General features: G+C 41.0%; 1 protein-coding gene across 2 annotated transcripts in view; it reads right to left on the bottom strand.

The window, feature by feature from the left end:
* LOC121895044 (collagen alpha-1(XX) chain) overlaps positions 1-17,360 on the bottom strand; it is a 36,732-nt gene that overhangs the window by 6,456 nt on the left and 12,916 nt on the right. For both annotated transcript variants that reach the window (XM_042407850.1, XM_042407849.1), the window contains 22 exons: positions 16,320-16,487; positions 14,807-14,926; positions 14,557-14,721; positions 14,095-14,253; positions 13,775-13,947; positions 13,157-13,286; positions 11,735-11,880; positions 10,591-10,720; positions 9,986-10,125; positions 8,182-8,308; positions 7,864-8,003; positions 7,649-7,781; positions 6,803-6,948; positions 6,488-6,617; positions 5,017-5,133; positions 4,739-4,885; positions 3,782-3,838; positions 3,055-3,093; positions 2,783-2,921; positions 1,675-1,817; positions 919-1,028; positions 102-260 (listed from right to left, as the gene is read on the bottom strand). In XM_042407850.1, the coding sequence (XP_042263784.1) occupies positions 102-260; positions 919-1,028; positions 1,675-1,817; positions 2,783-2,921; positions 3,055-3,093; positions 3,782-3,838; positions 4,739-4,885; positions 5,017-5,133; positions 6,488-6,617; positions 6,803-6,948; positions 7,649-7,781; positions 7,864-8,003; positions 8,182-8,308; positions 9,986-10,125; positions 10,591-10,720; positions 11,735-11,880; positions 13,157-13,286; positions 13,775-13,947; positions 14,095-14,253; positions 14,557-14,721; positions 14,807-14,926; positions 16,320-16,487 (2,918 nt within the window). The remainder of the gene's footprint in view (positions 1-101; positions 261-918; positions 1,029-1,674; positions 1,818-2,782; positions 2,922-3,054; positions 3,094-3,781; positions 3,839-4,738; positions 4,886-5,016; positions 5,134-6,487; positions 6,618-6,802; positions 6,949-7,648; positions 7,782-7,863; positions 8,004-8,181; positions 8,309-9,985; positions 10,126-10,590; positions 10,721-11,734; positions 11,881-13,156; positions 13,287-13,774; positions 13,948-14,094; positions 14,254-14,556; positions 14,722-14,806; positions 14,927-16,319; positions 16,488-17,360) is intronic.

Raw genomic sequence — 17,360 nt, 5'->3', positions numbered from 1 at the left:
TTGACCACAGGAAACAGGAAGAGATCACAATAATTTAGATATATCCAGGGTGTATAATTTATTGAAAGGGCAGAGTGGGCCTAGAATAAAATAAAATGTACTGGAGCAGATCCGCTGTTTGGTCCTCTGGTCTTCACCAGTTTCCCCAGCATCTCAAAGCCGTCAGTTGGTAGGTTGCCTAGAGGGCGAGCAGGCCTCTCACCCACACGCTGGCAGTCCACAGACAGAGACACGCTCACCTGGTTGACAGACAGGTGAACCTGCCAATCACAGAAGAGAGAGGACACAAATGGAACCACAGATTAACAGATTTTTTTTTTGTCATATTAGATCAAGTTGTCAGGGAAACTAGGAAAAGTGGTTTGATTGCAAGTGTCAGTATTTATAGGATTAGTTCAACATTTCATCAGCACATCTAAAGCTCACCAGCCTTCCAGCATTATTTTTTTTGATCTTTGGACAGAGCAAGGCTCGTTGTTTCCCCCTGCCTCCAGTCTTTATGCAAAGCTAAGCTAATCAAATCCTACCTCTTATTTCATATTTGGCACAGAGACATGAGAGTGGTATCTACCATCTTATCTAAATCTCAGACAAAAGCTACATCTCAAGTCAACTCATCACAATTATTTTATACATTTAGAATCTAATCCAATGTAACTATTATATTACCTTCTCTTATTGTAAATCTCTGTCTTCCTTATTTGCATTTTCCTTATCATGTCATTGTGACAGCTGTTACAGACCTAAGATTACACGTCTCTTGACAATTGAGTTTTATTAGAGTACAAAAGGGTGAATGAGTAACAAGGTAAACAGGAGGAAACGAATTAAAAACATAGCAATGATGTTTCATTTTCTGCCAAGTAAAAGAAAAGCTTTCATTATTCTCTAGGACTTGCTTGTGGTGTAGTATTTCACCTTGTGAAAACTGCCGTAGAACAGCCTGCGGACCTGCGACTGGTCAAAGGTCAGTTCCTGCACCTCTCCTCGGTAGTCCAGACTGAAGTACACCAGATGCTTGGTAGTAGCTGCAGAAAGCAAAAACAACAGAAGAAGATATTCGGTGGTCAGCTTATAACTCAGCTTGTGTCTTGACAAAAACCACAGGGCTCTGCAGACGGCAACGTTGGCTGCAAGGTCTGTTGCTTTACACAGTTTGATCTAGAATGGCCTCTGGTGGCATTTTAATACTCGGCTCTTTTATAAATTAAGTCTTGAAAATCCAATGTGTCCAATATAATCTCCAAGCACAGTTAGAGACCCAATCTCCATTACCCTAAAATCCTCACAGAGAAAAAGTTTTGTCAAATCAACATGACTATGAGATAGCTGATGTCACTGATGGCATCTTATGATTCCAAAAACAATTCAGCTAAACATTTACTTGTTAAAGTCTTGTGAGACTATATTTTTCTTGTCAGTACATCCCATGAAAAGACCAAAACCAACAATGAATTGATCCAGCTGATCAATTAATCCACTAATCATTTAAACTTTCTCAAAGTCTTTAAAACGATATTAAAATGTGACTTCTCAGCTTATCTCCTCAAGAGAGTCAGTCCAGTATCTACAGTAGAGGCTTTAATGACAAAATAAGCTCTTATGACTGCACACGAGGCCGAGGAGATTATGAGGCCGCTTGCAGTGTGGTAGAGGTGCAGAAACGTTACTCACGATCGAGCACCACTCCCATCTTGGGCTGGAAGTCATTGTCAGTGAGCTGCCAGAGGGCGAAGGGTTCCCTGGGTGTATCTTGCAACAAGCGGAAGGCGATGCTGATGGTGTGCTCCGGAGAGAAACCTGCTGGGTGGATGAACCTGGAGGGAGAGAGGGAAAGATGGAGTGATTTTATCAGTTTTGCTTTTCAGTTTTGCTCTTAACTTTGATTTTTTCACTTCCTAGTTGAACTTATCTGAGGTATAAGGGCAATATAAAACAAATATTTTAGAGGAAATCCCCCACTGGAGGATTTGAAAATAAGTTAGAGAAAAGAAGGTAACATGAGAATAAATTGTAAAGTCTGCAGATGACTCTTGCTCTCTTGTTGGGTGACAGGAACAGGTTGCATCACATAGTTTGAGTGGCCAGTAAAATCATTGGCTTTAAACTGCCTTACCTGTCTAACATATTGTGAAAGAGAGCTATTTCAAAGGCTTCCTTCCCTGTATGGAGAGTTTGAGCTTCTCCCCTCTGGACAGAGATTAAGACTATGTCTGTCTAGCTTTTAAAATGCTGTTTCCATGTATAAACAACTTGAAACAACTGAACAATATGGGCATTTAAATGAGTGATCAAGTGAACGTTGGAGGTGACTAAAGGTTTTCTTCTTAACTTTACTGCCACACAGCCCCAACCCTCACTGGACAGTTTACCTCATTGTTTTGCAAAAGCTGTTTTCCAGCACACACCAAGCTGGTGTTTAGAGATTTACACCCTATGGAGGCCGTTTTGAGAAACTCAGTTTTTAGGCTAGAAAAATGATATTGAAAGGCAGGCAGCTCTTAAAACACCAAATATACAAAAAATGCACCGGGGTTTGATTGCTCAGACCAAATTTGGAAGTGGTCATGTGACTACATTGGACTGGTTGGTCAACAGCAGTCACATATAGCATGATAGACCTCCTAAAAATAAAAGGCTATATGGTGGACAGCTAATAAGTAATTCTTCAAGTATATCTATTTTTAAATGTAGGTAGGTGCGATTGTATTAGTGTGTAGATACAAACAAACATAATAATAGAAGCAGAGGATGAATTAAAAGCAGTGAAAGAGTGTCTCACTTAGTGCTCTGTGTCAGTTGGACGTTTCTGTACAGAGTGTAGGTGGGGACGGTGTTGAAGACAAAAGGCTCGGCTGCCACGCCCTCCACGGACGAGTGAGCTCTCTGAGTCAGACCAAATGCTTCCATCATGTCAAACCCTGAGACAACACACCCATGACAGAGATAAAGTAAGGTTTATAATTTAAGATTACATGGGATTTGATTAAATTTGATATTTTCAAGCCTTTCATGAGAGACTTTGCAGTGATGTGTGAGGACTGCTTGTCTCACCTGTAACGATGCTGTTTCTGATGGTTACTTCAGGACAGACTGTGACACAAGAGGGCAGTGTTGAGTCATTAGAAGCAAGGCACACAACTCATCAGCTGAAATTACTTTTTTTCAGCATTTTTCACCCAGACACAAATAGAAAAGTCTCACTGTGTGCTTCATGTACATTAGAACAAATGAGCAGTATGACTGAGGACCATTTGATAAGACTGAAGGAAGTTGTTATTAGATATGATGCATGAAAGAACTGTGTCACTGGGGAGAAAACATTAAGACAAACCTCTGTCACAGTATACTATATTACTTATTTAACATCTTTCTGTAGGATCATATTGTAGTAATAATGTTCAGTTACACATCTGTGCAGTCTAAATTGATGTTAATGAGCAAATTTCATTTAAAGTGACAAATGAAGCATGACGGCTGTCCTCATGATTACAATGAAATGACTTTCATCCAAATCAACAAAAACAATTGTTACACATTCACACATTGCGTTAATGTCTACAGGATGAGAGAAACATAAAAACTGATGTGCTGCTCATTTTGCTGGGAACCTGCTGGAATCACCTAACCAACCTTTGAAATTTCTGGACTATTTCCAGACTACAACATGTTTGCATGACTGGAACTGAAATGACAGCCCAAAAAGCTTGCAAAAATGATTCATGTGCTAATCAGACTTGATTCTCGAGAAGACAATGAGTGCGATATGATGATGACTTACCTTCGTTGTGGATAGGGTACATCCGTGGATGGATAGGAATTCTGGCTGGAGCCGTGGCTGTAAAAGAACCAGTTATAACCAACCATGACACATTTAACCAACGAAATATGGTATGATTTTTACAAATTTTTGTTTAAAAATCATGTACTGTATCTATCTATCTATAGATACACTTGCTATTACTACCAATGAGTGATTTGATTTAACTTTGCAGGTAACAGTGACCTAGAAAATTATTTATTTCACACATTTTATATGTAAATTATTCATTTAATGAGGAAATGTATAAAAAGCAGGGGCCTGTATCATGAGGTGAGAATAGCTGGTTATCTAGGTATCTTTGGGTTTAACTCGGGTTTTCTGGTATCATGAAGCTGGCTCACTTTTAATCTGGGTAAGTCACCATGGTAACCCATGCTGCACGGCAGACCTGCTGCAGAGCAGTCAGAGGATCAGATCAAAATCTGTCAACAGCCAAACTACTGACCAATCAGATGACTGGAAAATTGAGTCATCATTCTTACAGGATCTTAACAAAAAACTGCAGAGTTTACAATAAAGTGACGAGTAATAAAAAGCAATAGAGACATTTTTATAGATCAGTAGAATCACTTTGCTGCTCCAGGCTTTTGAAGTGAGGATACCACACTAAATACATAATGAAAGACGATTATTGCTGCATTTTAGCTGCAAGTTTTTCTTATTTCCCAACATGATTCCTTGCAGTGTAAATAGCTTTTACACTCCATCACTGCAGCTCAGAATAACATGACACGACCATGTGATTAATGATACCAGTCATCCAGAAGCACCAATGTTAAGCTCAGTGAAGCCTGATAAGCCAAATACTAACTTGAATTTGCTTCGTGATACCAGGTCCCAGGTCTTAATGTTTATAGCAAATCAGCTGACTTCAACATCTAACATATTGTTGGTGTTACTGTGATCATGTCTGACCTGTTGGATGCAGAATGGAGACGGCGGCGCCCTCTGCTGAGCCCAGAAGTGAGTGCACGCTAATGCGATACAAGGTCTCTGGTTCCAGGTCAGTGAAACAGTGACTGCTGCTGGACTCATCGACTGTTTCTTCCTTTGTGTCCTTGTCTATACACATGTACACACATTAGACAGGACATACACATGTACACACCAGAGGGTAAATTGACAGGGCGTTAGTGTGGTTTCTGAGACAGCTTTAAGTACCCACACTTACTATAGATTGTACTATAGATTACCTTTGACAGCTTTAATGACAATACGATATCCATCGACAGCTGAAACGGGTCTCCAAGACACACAAATACTGGAGTGGTCAGACCTGACCACACTCACACTGCTTACCCGCAGGCTGGCTGCAGATAGAGAGAGAGAGAAAGAGAGAATTTTAGAACTCTCCTTTATTATTTCTAGATGATTTATCTACATTAAACAACAACAAAAGATCACAAGCACAGTAAAAGAAAGATCCTATAACAACATTAACTGGAGTTAACCTGCCGCTGACCCTTGATCTGGTTTATTCTTGTCTTCCATATTGACAATTTAACAAGCCCAGACGGCAGGTTTATCAGCACATAGAGGAGTCTGTTGCTTGCACTGTGCTTAGGTTGGAAAATAAACAACTCCGTTGAAAAATCTAGTCCCTAATCCCTTGACCATGGCAACATTCCTCTGAATATGTAAACACCTCTCCCAGCGTTTTTTCCCCCTGTGCTGTGTGAGCGGTCAGATGGACAGAGAGCAACACACAGAAAGGTAAAAACGAAGACCGATGAGCAGAAAGGAAGTGACCGGTTCAGTGGTCAGTAAGAACAGGCAAACAGAAGCATGAACATTGACTTAAACAAGGACCTTCAATAAGAGTAAACAAAGAGCATTGAGCATTTGAGATTAGAACCACATTTTTACATTTGGTTAGTTTAAGAAGTACATAATAGTCATCTTTGCTAATAGCTGATAAGTACATGAATTTATTGGCATTTAAATCACATCTTTGTCAGTACTTCCCAGCTGTATGTACCAGCAATTCCTCCTAATATAATTAATCAATTGACGTGAACTGAACCCAGATGAGGCGCAGAACACTGATGGATTAATGCATTAAAAAATAATTAATATATTTAAGTGAATTCATATTTTCTGCTACTCTAGCTAGCAGTGGCAACAGTGTCTGGTCTGAAGGTGCTGACTTAAACTCCATAAAAACCCCTCCATTTAACAGCTTCCTGTATGCACAATCCACTGTCACATCAGTCTGACTTGTAGTTTATAGCATAACATCTCCCAAAAGCCCACAACCACATACAAAAAAAGAATATATGGCACACAAGAGAAAATATTCGAGACTTTGTAAATTAAATTATGAATTAATGAAAATACCTTCTGAGGTAACACAATGCAATGATTTTATTTTTTTAGATTTTCCAAGACTTGCAGATACACTAGTTTTCCCACCATCTTTACTGTCTGTCAAACCACAATAAGTGATATTTCAGATGTTCATTTACCTTTCCACAAGGACGTTAGTGCTGCAAGGACAAAGCTATGTCATCTTTGCATTTAAATTAGACATACATGCATGCTAACATTTAGCATTAGATCTGACAAATTTGTTGAAATTTGATCACTTTGGATGTAAAGCTAACATTGCTCTGTTTACATCGCTTAATAAGTATGTTTTCCAGCAGGTCTGTGTGTTTGACTCACTGGTTTTGCCCTGAGCTGAACCGCTGCCTCCTTCTCTGTTGCGGTACTCAGCGGTGACCAGGATGCTGTAGCGTGTATCTGGCTGTAATGACTCTAGCACCACTCGCTTTTCACCACCTGAGACCAACACCTGTAGATAACAAACACACCTTTCAAAGTCAAGCTGGCAAGTAAAATGTCCATCTGGTGACACAGGTGGAAGAGCTAATTTGCAGTTCTGGGAATTCTCTGTGACCCTTGAGAAGCACTATGATTTACTGTCCAGCAGGATGGCAGACACAGCAACTGCATAAGCGACAATTACAGCCCACTCACAGTGCTGTCCTGGTTTTCAGCTCCAGTTAGCGCAGTGTAAGACACACGATACTGCAGGACATGAGCATTGGGAGGAACCCAGCTGATAACGAGGCTGACTGCGGTCTCCTCTGAGACTGACACGCTGGATGGGCCTCCACCAGACACTGCAGGGACAAAACACAAAAAGCAGAGCTATATAGACTCACTAAAAGGATTGTTCAGTTCAGTTTTCATCTTTATTTTCCCACAAGAGGAAATTCTTTTTGCACCAAGGTAGCAAAAAAAAAAACACAATAAAAACCCAATAAGACAACAGAAGACATTAAAAGTGCTGGTACTACTGCACACACACAATACAGAATATAAAAAAGCAAGCATCATCACACCACTGTACAATGTACGATTCACTGGAATGTTTCAGTCCACAATACATCTGACAATATTGGAATTAAGATGTAAACGATTATCAGTTTGTAACCCAAAATCTAGGGCTTTAATTGTCTATGCTCAGGACTAAAAGAGGACTGTGTGTCTGGGGTGTTACCATGTGACTGGAATCATGTACTGTGATATTCATCATAGGACTAGACAGTGTACTCACTACTAGGATTGTCTTTTTCCTTGGATTTTCAATTAAAATGTTCAGTAAGTGGTGCACTTTGTCTGTTCAGCCATGTAGAATATCTAATAATGTACATGCTACCCAGTTCATCTTTCCCTGTCAATCATCTGATTATTTTAAAAACATAGCAAGTTTATTATTAGAACACAGAAAACACTCTCACTTCTCACTCCAGTGCATCTGATAGTATCTTTTTTGTGTGTGGTGATATATAAATGAGCATGTGGGTGTGTGTGACTCACAGGTGCTGTAGCGTATGGCAACAGCTTCACTTTGAGCTCCATCTCCATAAAGTGCAGACAGAGAGATCTGGTATTCCTTATCGTCCTCTACCCCCTCCAAGATCGCCCCTTCACTGTCACCACTCACCCTTAACTAAAATACACAGACAGAGATAACGTTAACTACATTTGATTAACATATTATATACTCCATCCATCCATTAACCCACACCCACCTGTCTCAGGTCTCCTCCGCTGAGGGAGATCCACTTGATGAGGTAGGAGACAACATCATCAGCTGCAGCCTCCCAGCGTACAGTGATATCACTGCCTGAGAAATTGGTCACCCTGAGGTCTGATGGGGAGGGCACCTTCACTAGGAGAGATGGAAAATGTTTAAGGAGAGGAAAAAAGAGAAATTGTCTGCTTTAATATTCTTTTTAAATCAGCATTTAATGTTGTTGTCACACAAGACAACTCCCTTGACACATCAATATATAAGATGATACCTTCAAGCTCAAAAAAATGTGTGTGTGTGTGCGTGTGCATCTTACGTGTGGTGATGTTACTGGTGAGCGCTACAGACAGGCCTTGTGGGTAGTGAGACTGGACTGAAACCAGGTATCTGGATAAAGAGGACAGGTTCTGCACCAGCACTGAGTTAAGTCCCGTAACCTCCACCTGGAAAGAGGTTCAGTGTGACTGAATGAGTGTGGCTACAGATACAGTACACGGTACTTAATCGATCTTATTGATGAGTCCCACAAAAGTCTTTCAATTTAAGACTTTTTAAGACCTTTTTAATACCACATAGAATTCAATTTAATACCTTTTTCCACAGTTATAATGATACGGTGCGGCACCACTGCAGCCAAAACGCCCACAGCCAAAATGCACTACCCCCATTCAAATGAATGGGAAGAACTGAACTGCCTGATTTAGTCTGAATACAGCCTAATGGAGAAGGATGATTTGGCAGTTTCCAAGTGTGTTGATTTAAAAACTGCTCATCCAGTGGCAATCAAGATCCACAAAGGGAGTAGAGATTCCTTCATTCAATGTGAAGTGGACATGCTGCAGGCCATCAGGACTCTTGAAAAGAAATGGACAATTTCAAGTCTCAAGGCCTTTCATACTTTGCCTTTGAGATGCTGGACAAGAGCCTTTGGGACCTGATGAAGGAGAGAGAGTGGATGCCATTGACATGAAATTGCCCGTCACACATCAGCTACTTGTGGCATTTGAAGCCTTGAAGGGTATCAGCATTCTTCATACAGACTTAAAACCTGAAACATTATGCTTGTCAGTCACAAAGATCAGGCCTTCAGGGTGAAGTTGATTGACTTTGGCTCGGCCCTTCCCGTGTCCAAAGAAAAGGTCAGAATGACTGTGCAACTTTGTGGATACAGGGCCTCAGAGGTGACCTTGGGTCTCCCTATATCTGAAGCCACATCGCTATGTGGGAACTGGGATGTGTCATTGCATTCCTGTACTTTGGGACCAAGCTCATCCCTGGAGAGAGCGAATACCACCAGATGAAAGTTATTTGCCAGCTGCTTGGCTAACCAGGAGACCACCTGCTAGGTGCTGGCAAGAACAACAGACAGTATTTCATGAGGCAGCAAAGCTCTATCAATTCAGGATGGAGACTTAACTCGCCAGATGAACAGGTGTCAAGCCCCAAATTTCAAGAAAGTGTTTGGATAGAGCTAGAGATTTGGAAGATACAGTGAAGAGATCCAGAAAAAATGGGGATGGTCTTGAGTTTGAGGACAGGATGGCATTCTTAAGCTTCCCTAAGCAAGCCCTAAAACACACTTTTATTACAATGGCTCACCTGGCAGACATTGACATGGACATGGACACCAGCTCCTATGCAGATGCTGCCATTGATCACATGACCAGAATGAATCAGAAGATTCTGTCACAGACATCGAAGAGAACACAGAGCCCATCGCTGACTCAAGTGACGAGGTGTCAGACACTGACAGCTCCACCTATGAAGGTGATGACCCTGCAGGAGGCTGTTATAACTATTCAAACCCAGCTCAGGAGACTTGGTTAAGGAGAAAGACAGCTCCAGTTATGACCCCCATCACTGCCTCAACTGATGAAGTCTCAGGCACCTATAGCTCCAGACATGAAGATGATGACCTTGGAGCAGTCCATTACAATTATTCAAAATAGCTCATGAGACTGGCTGAAGGAGAGACAGAGCTCCTGTCTCTGGAGGTGAATACTCGTACTTTGAGGAGAACAGCGATGAGGATGCAAGCTATGAAGACTTCTATGATATAGGTTAATCTGGGGCTGTGCGATATGACGATATATATCATGTGACAAAAGATAGATAGTTACCCGTTTGACGTCACTGCCGTGGCTGGTGCTGTAGGTGATTCGATGGCTGGGGACGTCCACAGCTCCGGGCACCCAGCTCACCCTCAGCATACTGTGGGTGACCACTGGGAACTGAAGCCTCACTGGCGATGGGAGAGGGACTGTGGAGAGGAACAGCAAAATATGAAAGGAGGGAAGAGGAATATGAAGAAGAAGAAGAGATGAAGGGCAAATTATTAGTAAGTGAACTGCGGCTATTTGTTTAATCAGTGAGAAGTTGCTGTACTGCAGATGCTGATAATAAAGAGGGAAGATGGAATAGTGAGCAAGGAAGTTCTGTAAGAATTTATTGGGCAGAGCAATGGTGGAAACAAGAATTGACAACCAAGCCAGCCACTCCGTGAGGTGCTTTTGCTAAATGCTAAAGTCAGCATGCCAACATATGGTGTTGAAAGAGGAAAAGCAGGAAGATTGAGTTACTTGTGTGTGAATTTGGGAAATGAAAGAGAGAATGGAAGAAAAAATGGTAGAAAAATGAGAAAGGGGCAAGTAAGAAAGTGGGGGAATAGAAAAGGGATAAGTGAAAATAAGGGATGGGAAAGTTTCGGGACTTCTGAGTGCCTTACGTGTGGTGGCAACAGCAGTGACAGGGTCACTGGGATCCTCCTCATAGAGGGCATAAAGAGTGACAGAGTAGTCTGTCGCTGGCAGTAACCCTGCCAGCTCCACCACTGTCTGGTCTGCACTGAATTTCTCCTGCAGTGATACAGGAGAAATCTGGAGTTAGCAGTACGTTAGATGTCTCAAAATGAAGGACAATATTTCATCCTGAGCTGGGATCATCTCTCCCTATGAACCCAACTGCTCTATGAAAACATATTAGTGAGAATTACTGCTGTAAATTTACATCACAGTATATAATTGGAGATGAGCGCTTACGTACATTCAAGGATACATTCATACTTTACAAAGAAGCATTTTGTTTCTAATGATAAAAAACTAATATTATGTTAAGACATAATGTCAAGATAAAGTGGGTCTACTTGTTCCCTTCACTTGTGTCTTTCCTTCCTTATTAAGTGGGAGAAACTAAGACAGGAAGTGATGCAAGAGGAATTGAGTGAAATACTCATGCTATCACTGTGTTTCATAAAATATTTCATTTTTTATAAAACAGTTATAAAGTTCATGCATTTTGGATTTGATGATTTATTTGTTAGATTACTAATATAGAGGACAACCGGCATTGCAAATAATTTTTCATATTTGGTCTTTTATGTTTTATGTTGATATAACGATAAATGGGAAGAATGATGTAGTCACTCTTAATAACCAGGCATACTTATATATATCCTTATATTAGGATACAACTTATATTATATCCTTGTTCATATAGTATCTATCTACTGTATCTAATTTAGGGATGATGACATGAAATTTCATCACTTATCGTATAAATACAGGTGTGTTCATGTTTTCATCATAAAATAAAAAAGAAGTGGATACATGACAGCAGTGTGCAGGTTTTTTGTTTCTTTCTTAAACTTTTTTTAACATTAGTGATAAACAACATATCCATGCTGCTAACAGAACAAAAGTGGCTTTTTCACAGTGTCTATGTGTGACCAAATGGAGCGTATCTGTAATTTAAGAGCCATTATACAGATAAGATTTAGATATTGCACATGTTTAAAACATTGCACAAGTGCCTTTCATTCCCCTGCCCACACACAACGCAGGAAGAGAGAGAGAGAGAGTTCCAGCTCTCACCTCTTTGGCATCATCAGGCTCTCCGTGGCTGAGCGCTGAGTACAGGATCATATACTGTGTTGCACCCGGTGCTGCACCCCAACTCACTCGCAGCGTGCTGTAAGAGGAAGGAGTCACCTCCAGGTTGGCAGGCATGGCGAGGGGCACTGAGAGAGGATGGGAGGCAGGAGGAGAAAGACAGGAAGGATGATGTGAGTAGAGAAACGTCATTTTGGGAAATGGCAAGAATGGAGCCTTGCAGTAGTTCAGGCATCCTCCAATCATGTATATCCACACTACAGTACCTCTCACAACAGGTAGTCTGGATTCAACAATGCTGAGCTCTGCCCTTGCTGTTACACTGCCCCTCCCCCCACATCCCTCCACATCCCCAGCCTCATCCTGGGGTTTATGGTCAATTTCGTTAAAATTCGGTGTTGTCAGTGCCATGTAGTCATAGTGAGTGAGCAGGGCTTCAGTGTTGTGCTAAAAGATATATACAAATCTATAAAAAGACACAATATTGACTGTTGTGGGGACTTAATCCATTCCCTGGTGAGTCACAAGCTTTCTAATCAGGAACCCAACTTGCCTCATGTCCACTCATTATCTATTAATCAAAACATATTCCTTGTGGCAGATGATCTTTTTAAAATACAGTGACCTTGTAAAAAATGTCATGTTTTTGTTCACTAATAGGGCCAAACCACACTATAGCAACACTGTATAACAGCGGAAATTCAAGATTTATTAAAATAAAATGTGTTTTGTTCAAACAAAATTGTAGCAGGTCTGCAACCCACAAGTTTCATCATGTATTAAAATAGTAAAAGTTTTTTGATTTTTCATGAATCGTTCATACATAAGAATGCCTGTCATAGATACATAGTGACAGTATATAAAGAAGTAAAACGTATGCAACCTACTCCTTGCATCTGTGAAACTGTAACCAGCAAATGTTTGGTATTTCTACTTGATAAATAGGCCTACATTTTTGTTACTGTCAACGAATCCAATGAAAAGATCAAAACCGGCAATATGTTAGTTATTTCTCAATACTTTTTTAATTAGTTATTACTCAAACAGGAGGAAATGGAGCAATTATTGGGAACATTTCCTTTCAAAAACGGAGCTGAGATGCATTATTTCAAATTTGATTTCAAGTGACTGAGATACTGTGAGTGATACACTGACAAACAAAAACATACTGATTCCTAAAATACAGCATACAACTAAAAAAAATTGAATGCATGTGATGAGTTGAATGATTTCTCCAAATGAAGCCAAATTTGATCAGTGTTATGAGACACGTGTGACTAAAGAACAAACAAACCAACTAACAGACTGATTCCTAAAATACAGCACTTCAAGGGATAAATGACGGAGTCATCTCTTGCACATAGTATCTAATAAAATATTATTTAGTCATGATGTTAGTCTCACATGTAGTGACAGTTCCTCTGAGTGCCAGGCCAACATTGTGTTCATACACGGGGAAGATGGACACATGGTAGAGTGTCTGAGAGGACAGACCTTCCAGTAGCACAGTGGACTCTGAGCCAGCCACCACCACCTAGAGACATGCACAAAACTCCGAATGAAATCCTAATAATATGTAACCAACAAGGCACAAGACATTTTATCATCCCACACGGAGACAGAGATGGACACTTCATACAGTAAATTGCAAGATAATGTAATTTTAATGTCTTGCATTAGCAGTGATGCTGTTGTGTCTTTATTGTTGCTTCTTGAGACAAACAGGATGTTGCTGCCATCTCTCCTCTTCTTTCCTAGTTTATTTGTGCCCTACTGAAGAGGACACACATGATAGTAAACATGTTCTACATGTTTTGATCCTTTTGTCTTCACTGACAGCTTTAGCATTGCCTGCTCTGAATTAACTTTTGTCTTTTTGTCGTTTTTTATTTATATAACTGTGCGCTTATATCTCAAACCTAATGTAGCAATAATTTATGTGAACATGCTTCATACAGCACTTTAAATGGATTCATGGCTAAACTGATGTATTTGCAGGTGAGGTAGGGTAGTGTGTCTGACCTCCTGTGGACTCTGACCCTCTGCGCTGTGGTAAACCACTCTGTACTGTTGGACCGGCTTAGCAGGATTGGTCCAGTGTAGCTTCACCTCTCTGGAGCCCAGGTCAGAGAACCGGAGGTCAGCAGGACTGGGGTAGGACAGGGCTGGGTCAGCTGTCGGTCCAGGCTCCATTCCTGGATGGAACAAAGGATTCGCACAGTAGAGCTCATCATGACATTCATCTTTGGAAAAACATGATGCAATGAGTTAGCTAGAAAAGAAAGAAATACAGTGGGCCGATATACAGACAGACAGATGCAGTGGTTAGATGGGTAGGTTACGTTTTGTGATGCCTCGATCCTCTATCCTCCCACACAGGATGTGGACCAGTCGTGCCACCAGTTTGCTGAGCAGAGGGAAGTCATTGACGTTGTAGACGTTCAGATCCACCGGCTCCGTAGCCACCTGCCTCAACTCTGCTTCATCAGCATTCTTCACACCTGAATAACATTCACAAAATTATAAAATAGCTTAACCGACATAGCACAAAAAAATAAAGGAAATGCCTCTGAGCTCCTAACAACGAGAACACAATAAGTACCGTAATGATCATAAAACCACATCAAGCTAAAAATGACTACACCCCTCTTAATCTCCAGAGACTGAAGAGACAAAACAAGTGTCCGATGGTGCAAAGAAATGTGGGATGGATGCGACTAGATTAGAGAGAACATGAGCCCTAAGAAACTGCAGAAAGGTAAAGACATTTAGGCTCCACACCACCTCCCTCGGTTCAGTCTCACCTACAGCGATGATCTCCACTCCAGCATTCTTCAGCCGGTTTGCTGCTGCGATGGCATCATCCTGAGATTTCCCATCTGTCAAGAGCACCAGGAAAAACGGTGTGTCCGACCTCATGCCCGCCTCGGCCCTCATGTTCTCCTCCATGATGTGGAGCAGCGCCTGGCCTGCAGATGAATACATGGTTATTTGTTGTTGGGCTAAAACACAGAAACAACACTATCAAAGGTGAAATATTTAGTGTGTGTTTACCTGTGAAAGTGTTTCCTCCTTTATATCTGAAATTCCTGACTGCCTCCAGCAGCTGGTCTTTAGTGGTGAAGTTGTTGAGCTGCCACTCTGTCCGGGGGTCTCCACTGTACTGGGTCAGGCCTGGGACCAAAACACATCATTATACAAGATGTTTTTTTGGAAGTAAAGGCCATCAGGATGGAAACCCATCATAACTTCAGTAGAAAAAATTAATATCCTTGTTTTTTGTCTTCATCTTTTATTGCTCTTCCCTCATGACTACAGAGCACATGATTTAGAAAGATTGGCTAGCTGGGGTGGCTGCCTGGAACATGAACAGGGGATTTTTCTTGGTAGACAGTAACTGTAAAAGCTTTGGCTAACAGACTACACATTGTTTGTATTATATTTCTTGTTGACAGTAACACAATGACTATTTATTTACAAGAAAACAGTGCCGATTATTTCTATTACAGCCTATAAAATGGCAATGCAGTGTTATCGCTAGCTGTAAAAGTAGCAAATGAAGCAACAGTTGAAGGAGTATGAACAGTAGAAATAATAGGAATGAGCTGAAGGATGAAAGAAATGAACAAGTGTAAGCAATGAAAGGAGTTGAAATAACAGAATACAAGCACTGGACTGAGCTTAAGTATACAGAAAAGGGTTGAAGTGTCTCTTAAAGTTTCTTAGCTGAAATATCAGTTTCAGTCTGATGGCCAATCCACACAGACAGAATACACATGTATCAATCCTCAGAGACTCTGAGATACCTGTGTGAGATGCATGTCACCCTGGGTCCCCTCCATGTTTTTTTTATGCTCCGAGTCTCAAACAATTTTTTATTCTGAATTTATTAATGGAATCTATATTGATTGATCAAGGTTCTCAGTGTGGCTATGAGCTTGCTGATTTCACTGTAGGCAGAGCAGGTGGGAAAATAAAATCAATCAATCAATAAATACAAACACTGTGATTTCCTCCCCTGGAACCTACATGCAAACTATTTTGTTTTGGTTCAATAAATTTCTGTTGTCAGTCAGCTGGTGAAGACGGTTTGGCTGGATTCTGTCCTCTCAGCTTGTCAGGAGCTGAGAGGACAGAAAGCTGGTCTGTGTCTGGTGATGGCCAAACGAGGTCGGAGACGGTGTGGATTGAACAGACAGAATGCTTTAATAGTGCTTCCATACTGCACACATCTCGCTTTTGATGTGGATTCCCAGTAAACCTTGAGACCAGTTGAAATATACACAGTTTATGCTAGTTGGTTGCTATGGCTTTGGTTGCTCAGGGGTTGCTAGGGCGTAAGCAGACTCGTACGTGTGCAGTAACCACAGAATGACCAGTCAGCAGAAATGAAATAAATATTAGTCAACAAATTCAGCTGTAGCTAAGCAATACAAATGTCATACCCATAGTTACGCATCATACGTCACCACTTACACCGCTTAATGCTTTGCACCTCAGTAGCATGCAGTGTGAATGATGACGTGAATCTCCACCTCCTTCCACCCTGCCCTCAACCAATACTCACCAATCTGAATGTGGTTCGGCCCGATGTGGAAGGGTGTTATCAGGCCCTCCAAGAAGTCTCGAACCCGTCTGAAGTTGGTGCGTCCGATGCTCCAGGAGCCGTCCACCAACAACATGATATCCGCTGCTGCATCACTGTCGCACTCGAATGGTCTCCTTGGAGACATACCTTAAAGTACATATAAAGGAAAATGAGAGATTTCTTTTCAAACACATTATACATGTCAGAAAGTAATTGCTGAAGTTAGAGTGTTTAACTGTTTTTCACCATTTCTGTGTTCAGGATTTTTTGGGCAGGCCTGAAATGGTGGCTCTATGATGTAGAGGGGTGACTAACCTGATGACCTCTCCTCCACTATATCAACACACATGTACTAATTGTTACTGTTCTTACACTGGGTAGCTTTACAAACTTTCATTGGAGACAATTGGAGGTCACTTCGGATAATTTGCTGTTACTAGTGAATGAGGCCATTTTTGGTCAACATTAGCGCTCAAGGAATTAGCTGAAGCGTCCATTGAAGGGTGGAGCGGCCAGCAGCTCGGCTTTAGCACCGGCTGTGTGGCTGGAAGGTCCCTGGCAGAAGGAGAGCATTTGCCAGGCAGCGCTTTACCAAAAAGCATAGTATGAGAGGCAATTGCTCCAAGAGTGACGGCCACAATGAAACCACTTTTCAGCAGAGAAGTGAGTAACGGTGAGTGCATCAAACTCCATTGAAAAAAAAAGACAATTTAACATGCAGATAATTGGCTTGTTAACTAGTCATTTAAGGTACATTTTTACTGAAACAAGTCTACATTTACCTACAAAATATGTGCCAAATTAAAAAGTGGCTCCTAATGTTACTTTATTTTTAAAATATTATCCATATTGCTTGCCTTAAACCTACAAACAAGGACAAATTTTAAAATGTGTATTTTTATATGTGAGTTTGGTATGAGTGTTGTTACCTCAGCCTTCAGCGGACATGTCCTCATCATTTCAGAGCAGAGAATACGTTTGTTTGTTATTGCTTTACATGGATTTTAATAAAGGAACACA

Source organism: Thunnus maccoyii, chromosome 4 (genome assembly GCF_910596095.1).
Source record: "Thunnus maccoyii chromosome 4, fThuMac1.1, whole genome shotgun sequence".
NCBI classification, from domain to species: Eukaryota; Metazoa; Chordata; class Actinopteri; order Scombriformes; family Scombridae; genus Thunnus; species Thunnus maccoyii.
This window is presented reverse-complemented; position numbering and strand designations above follow the sequence as displayed.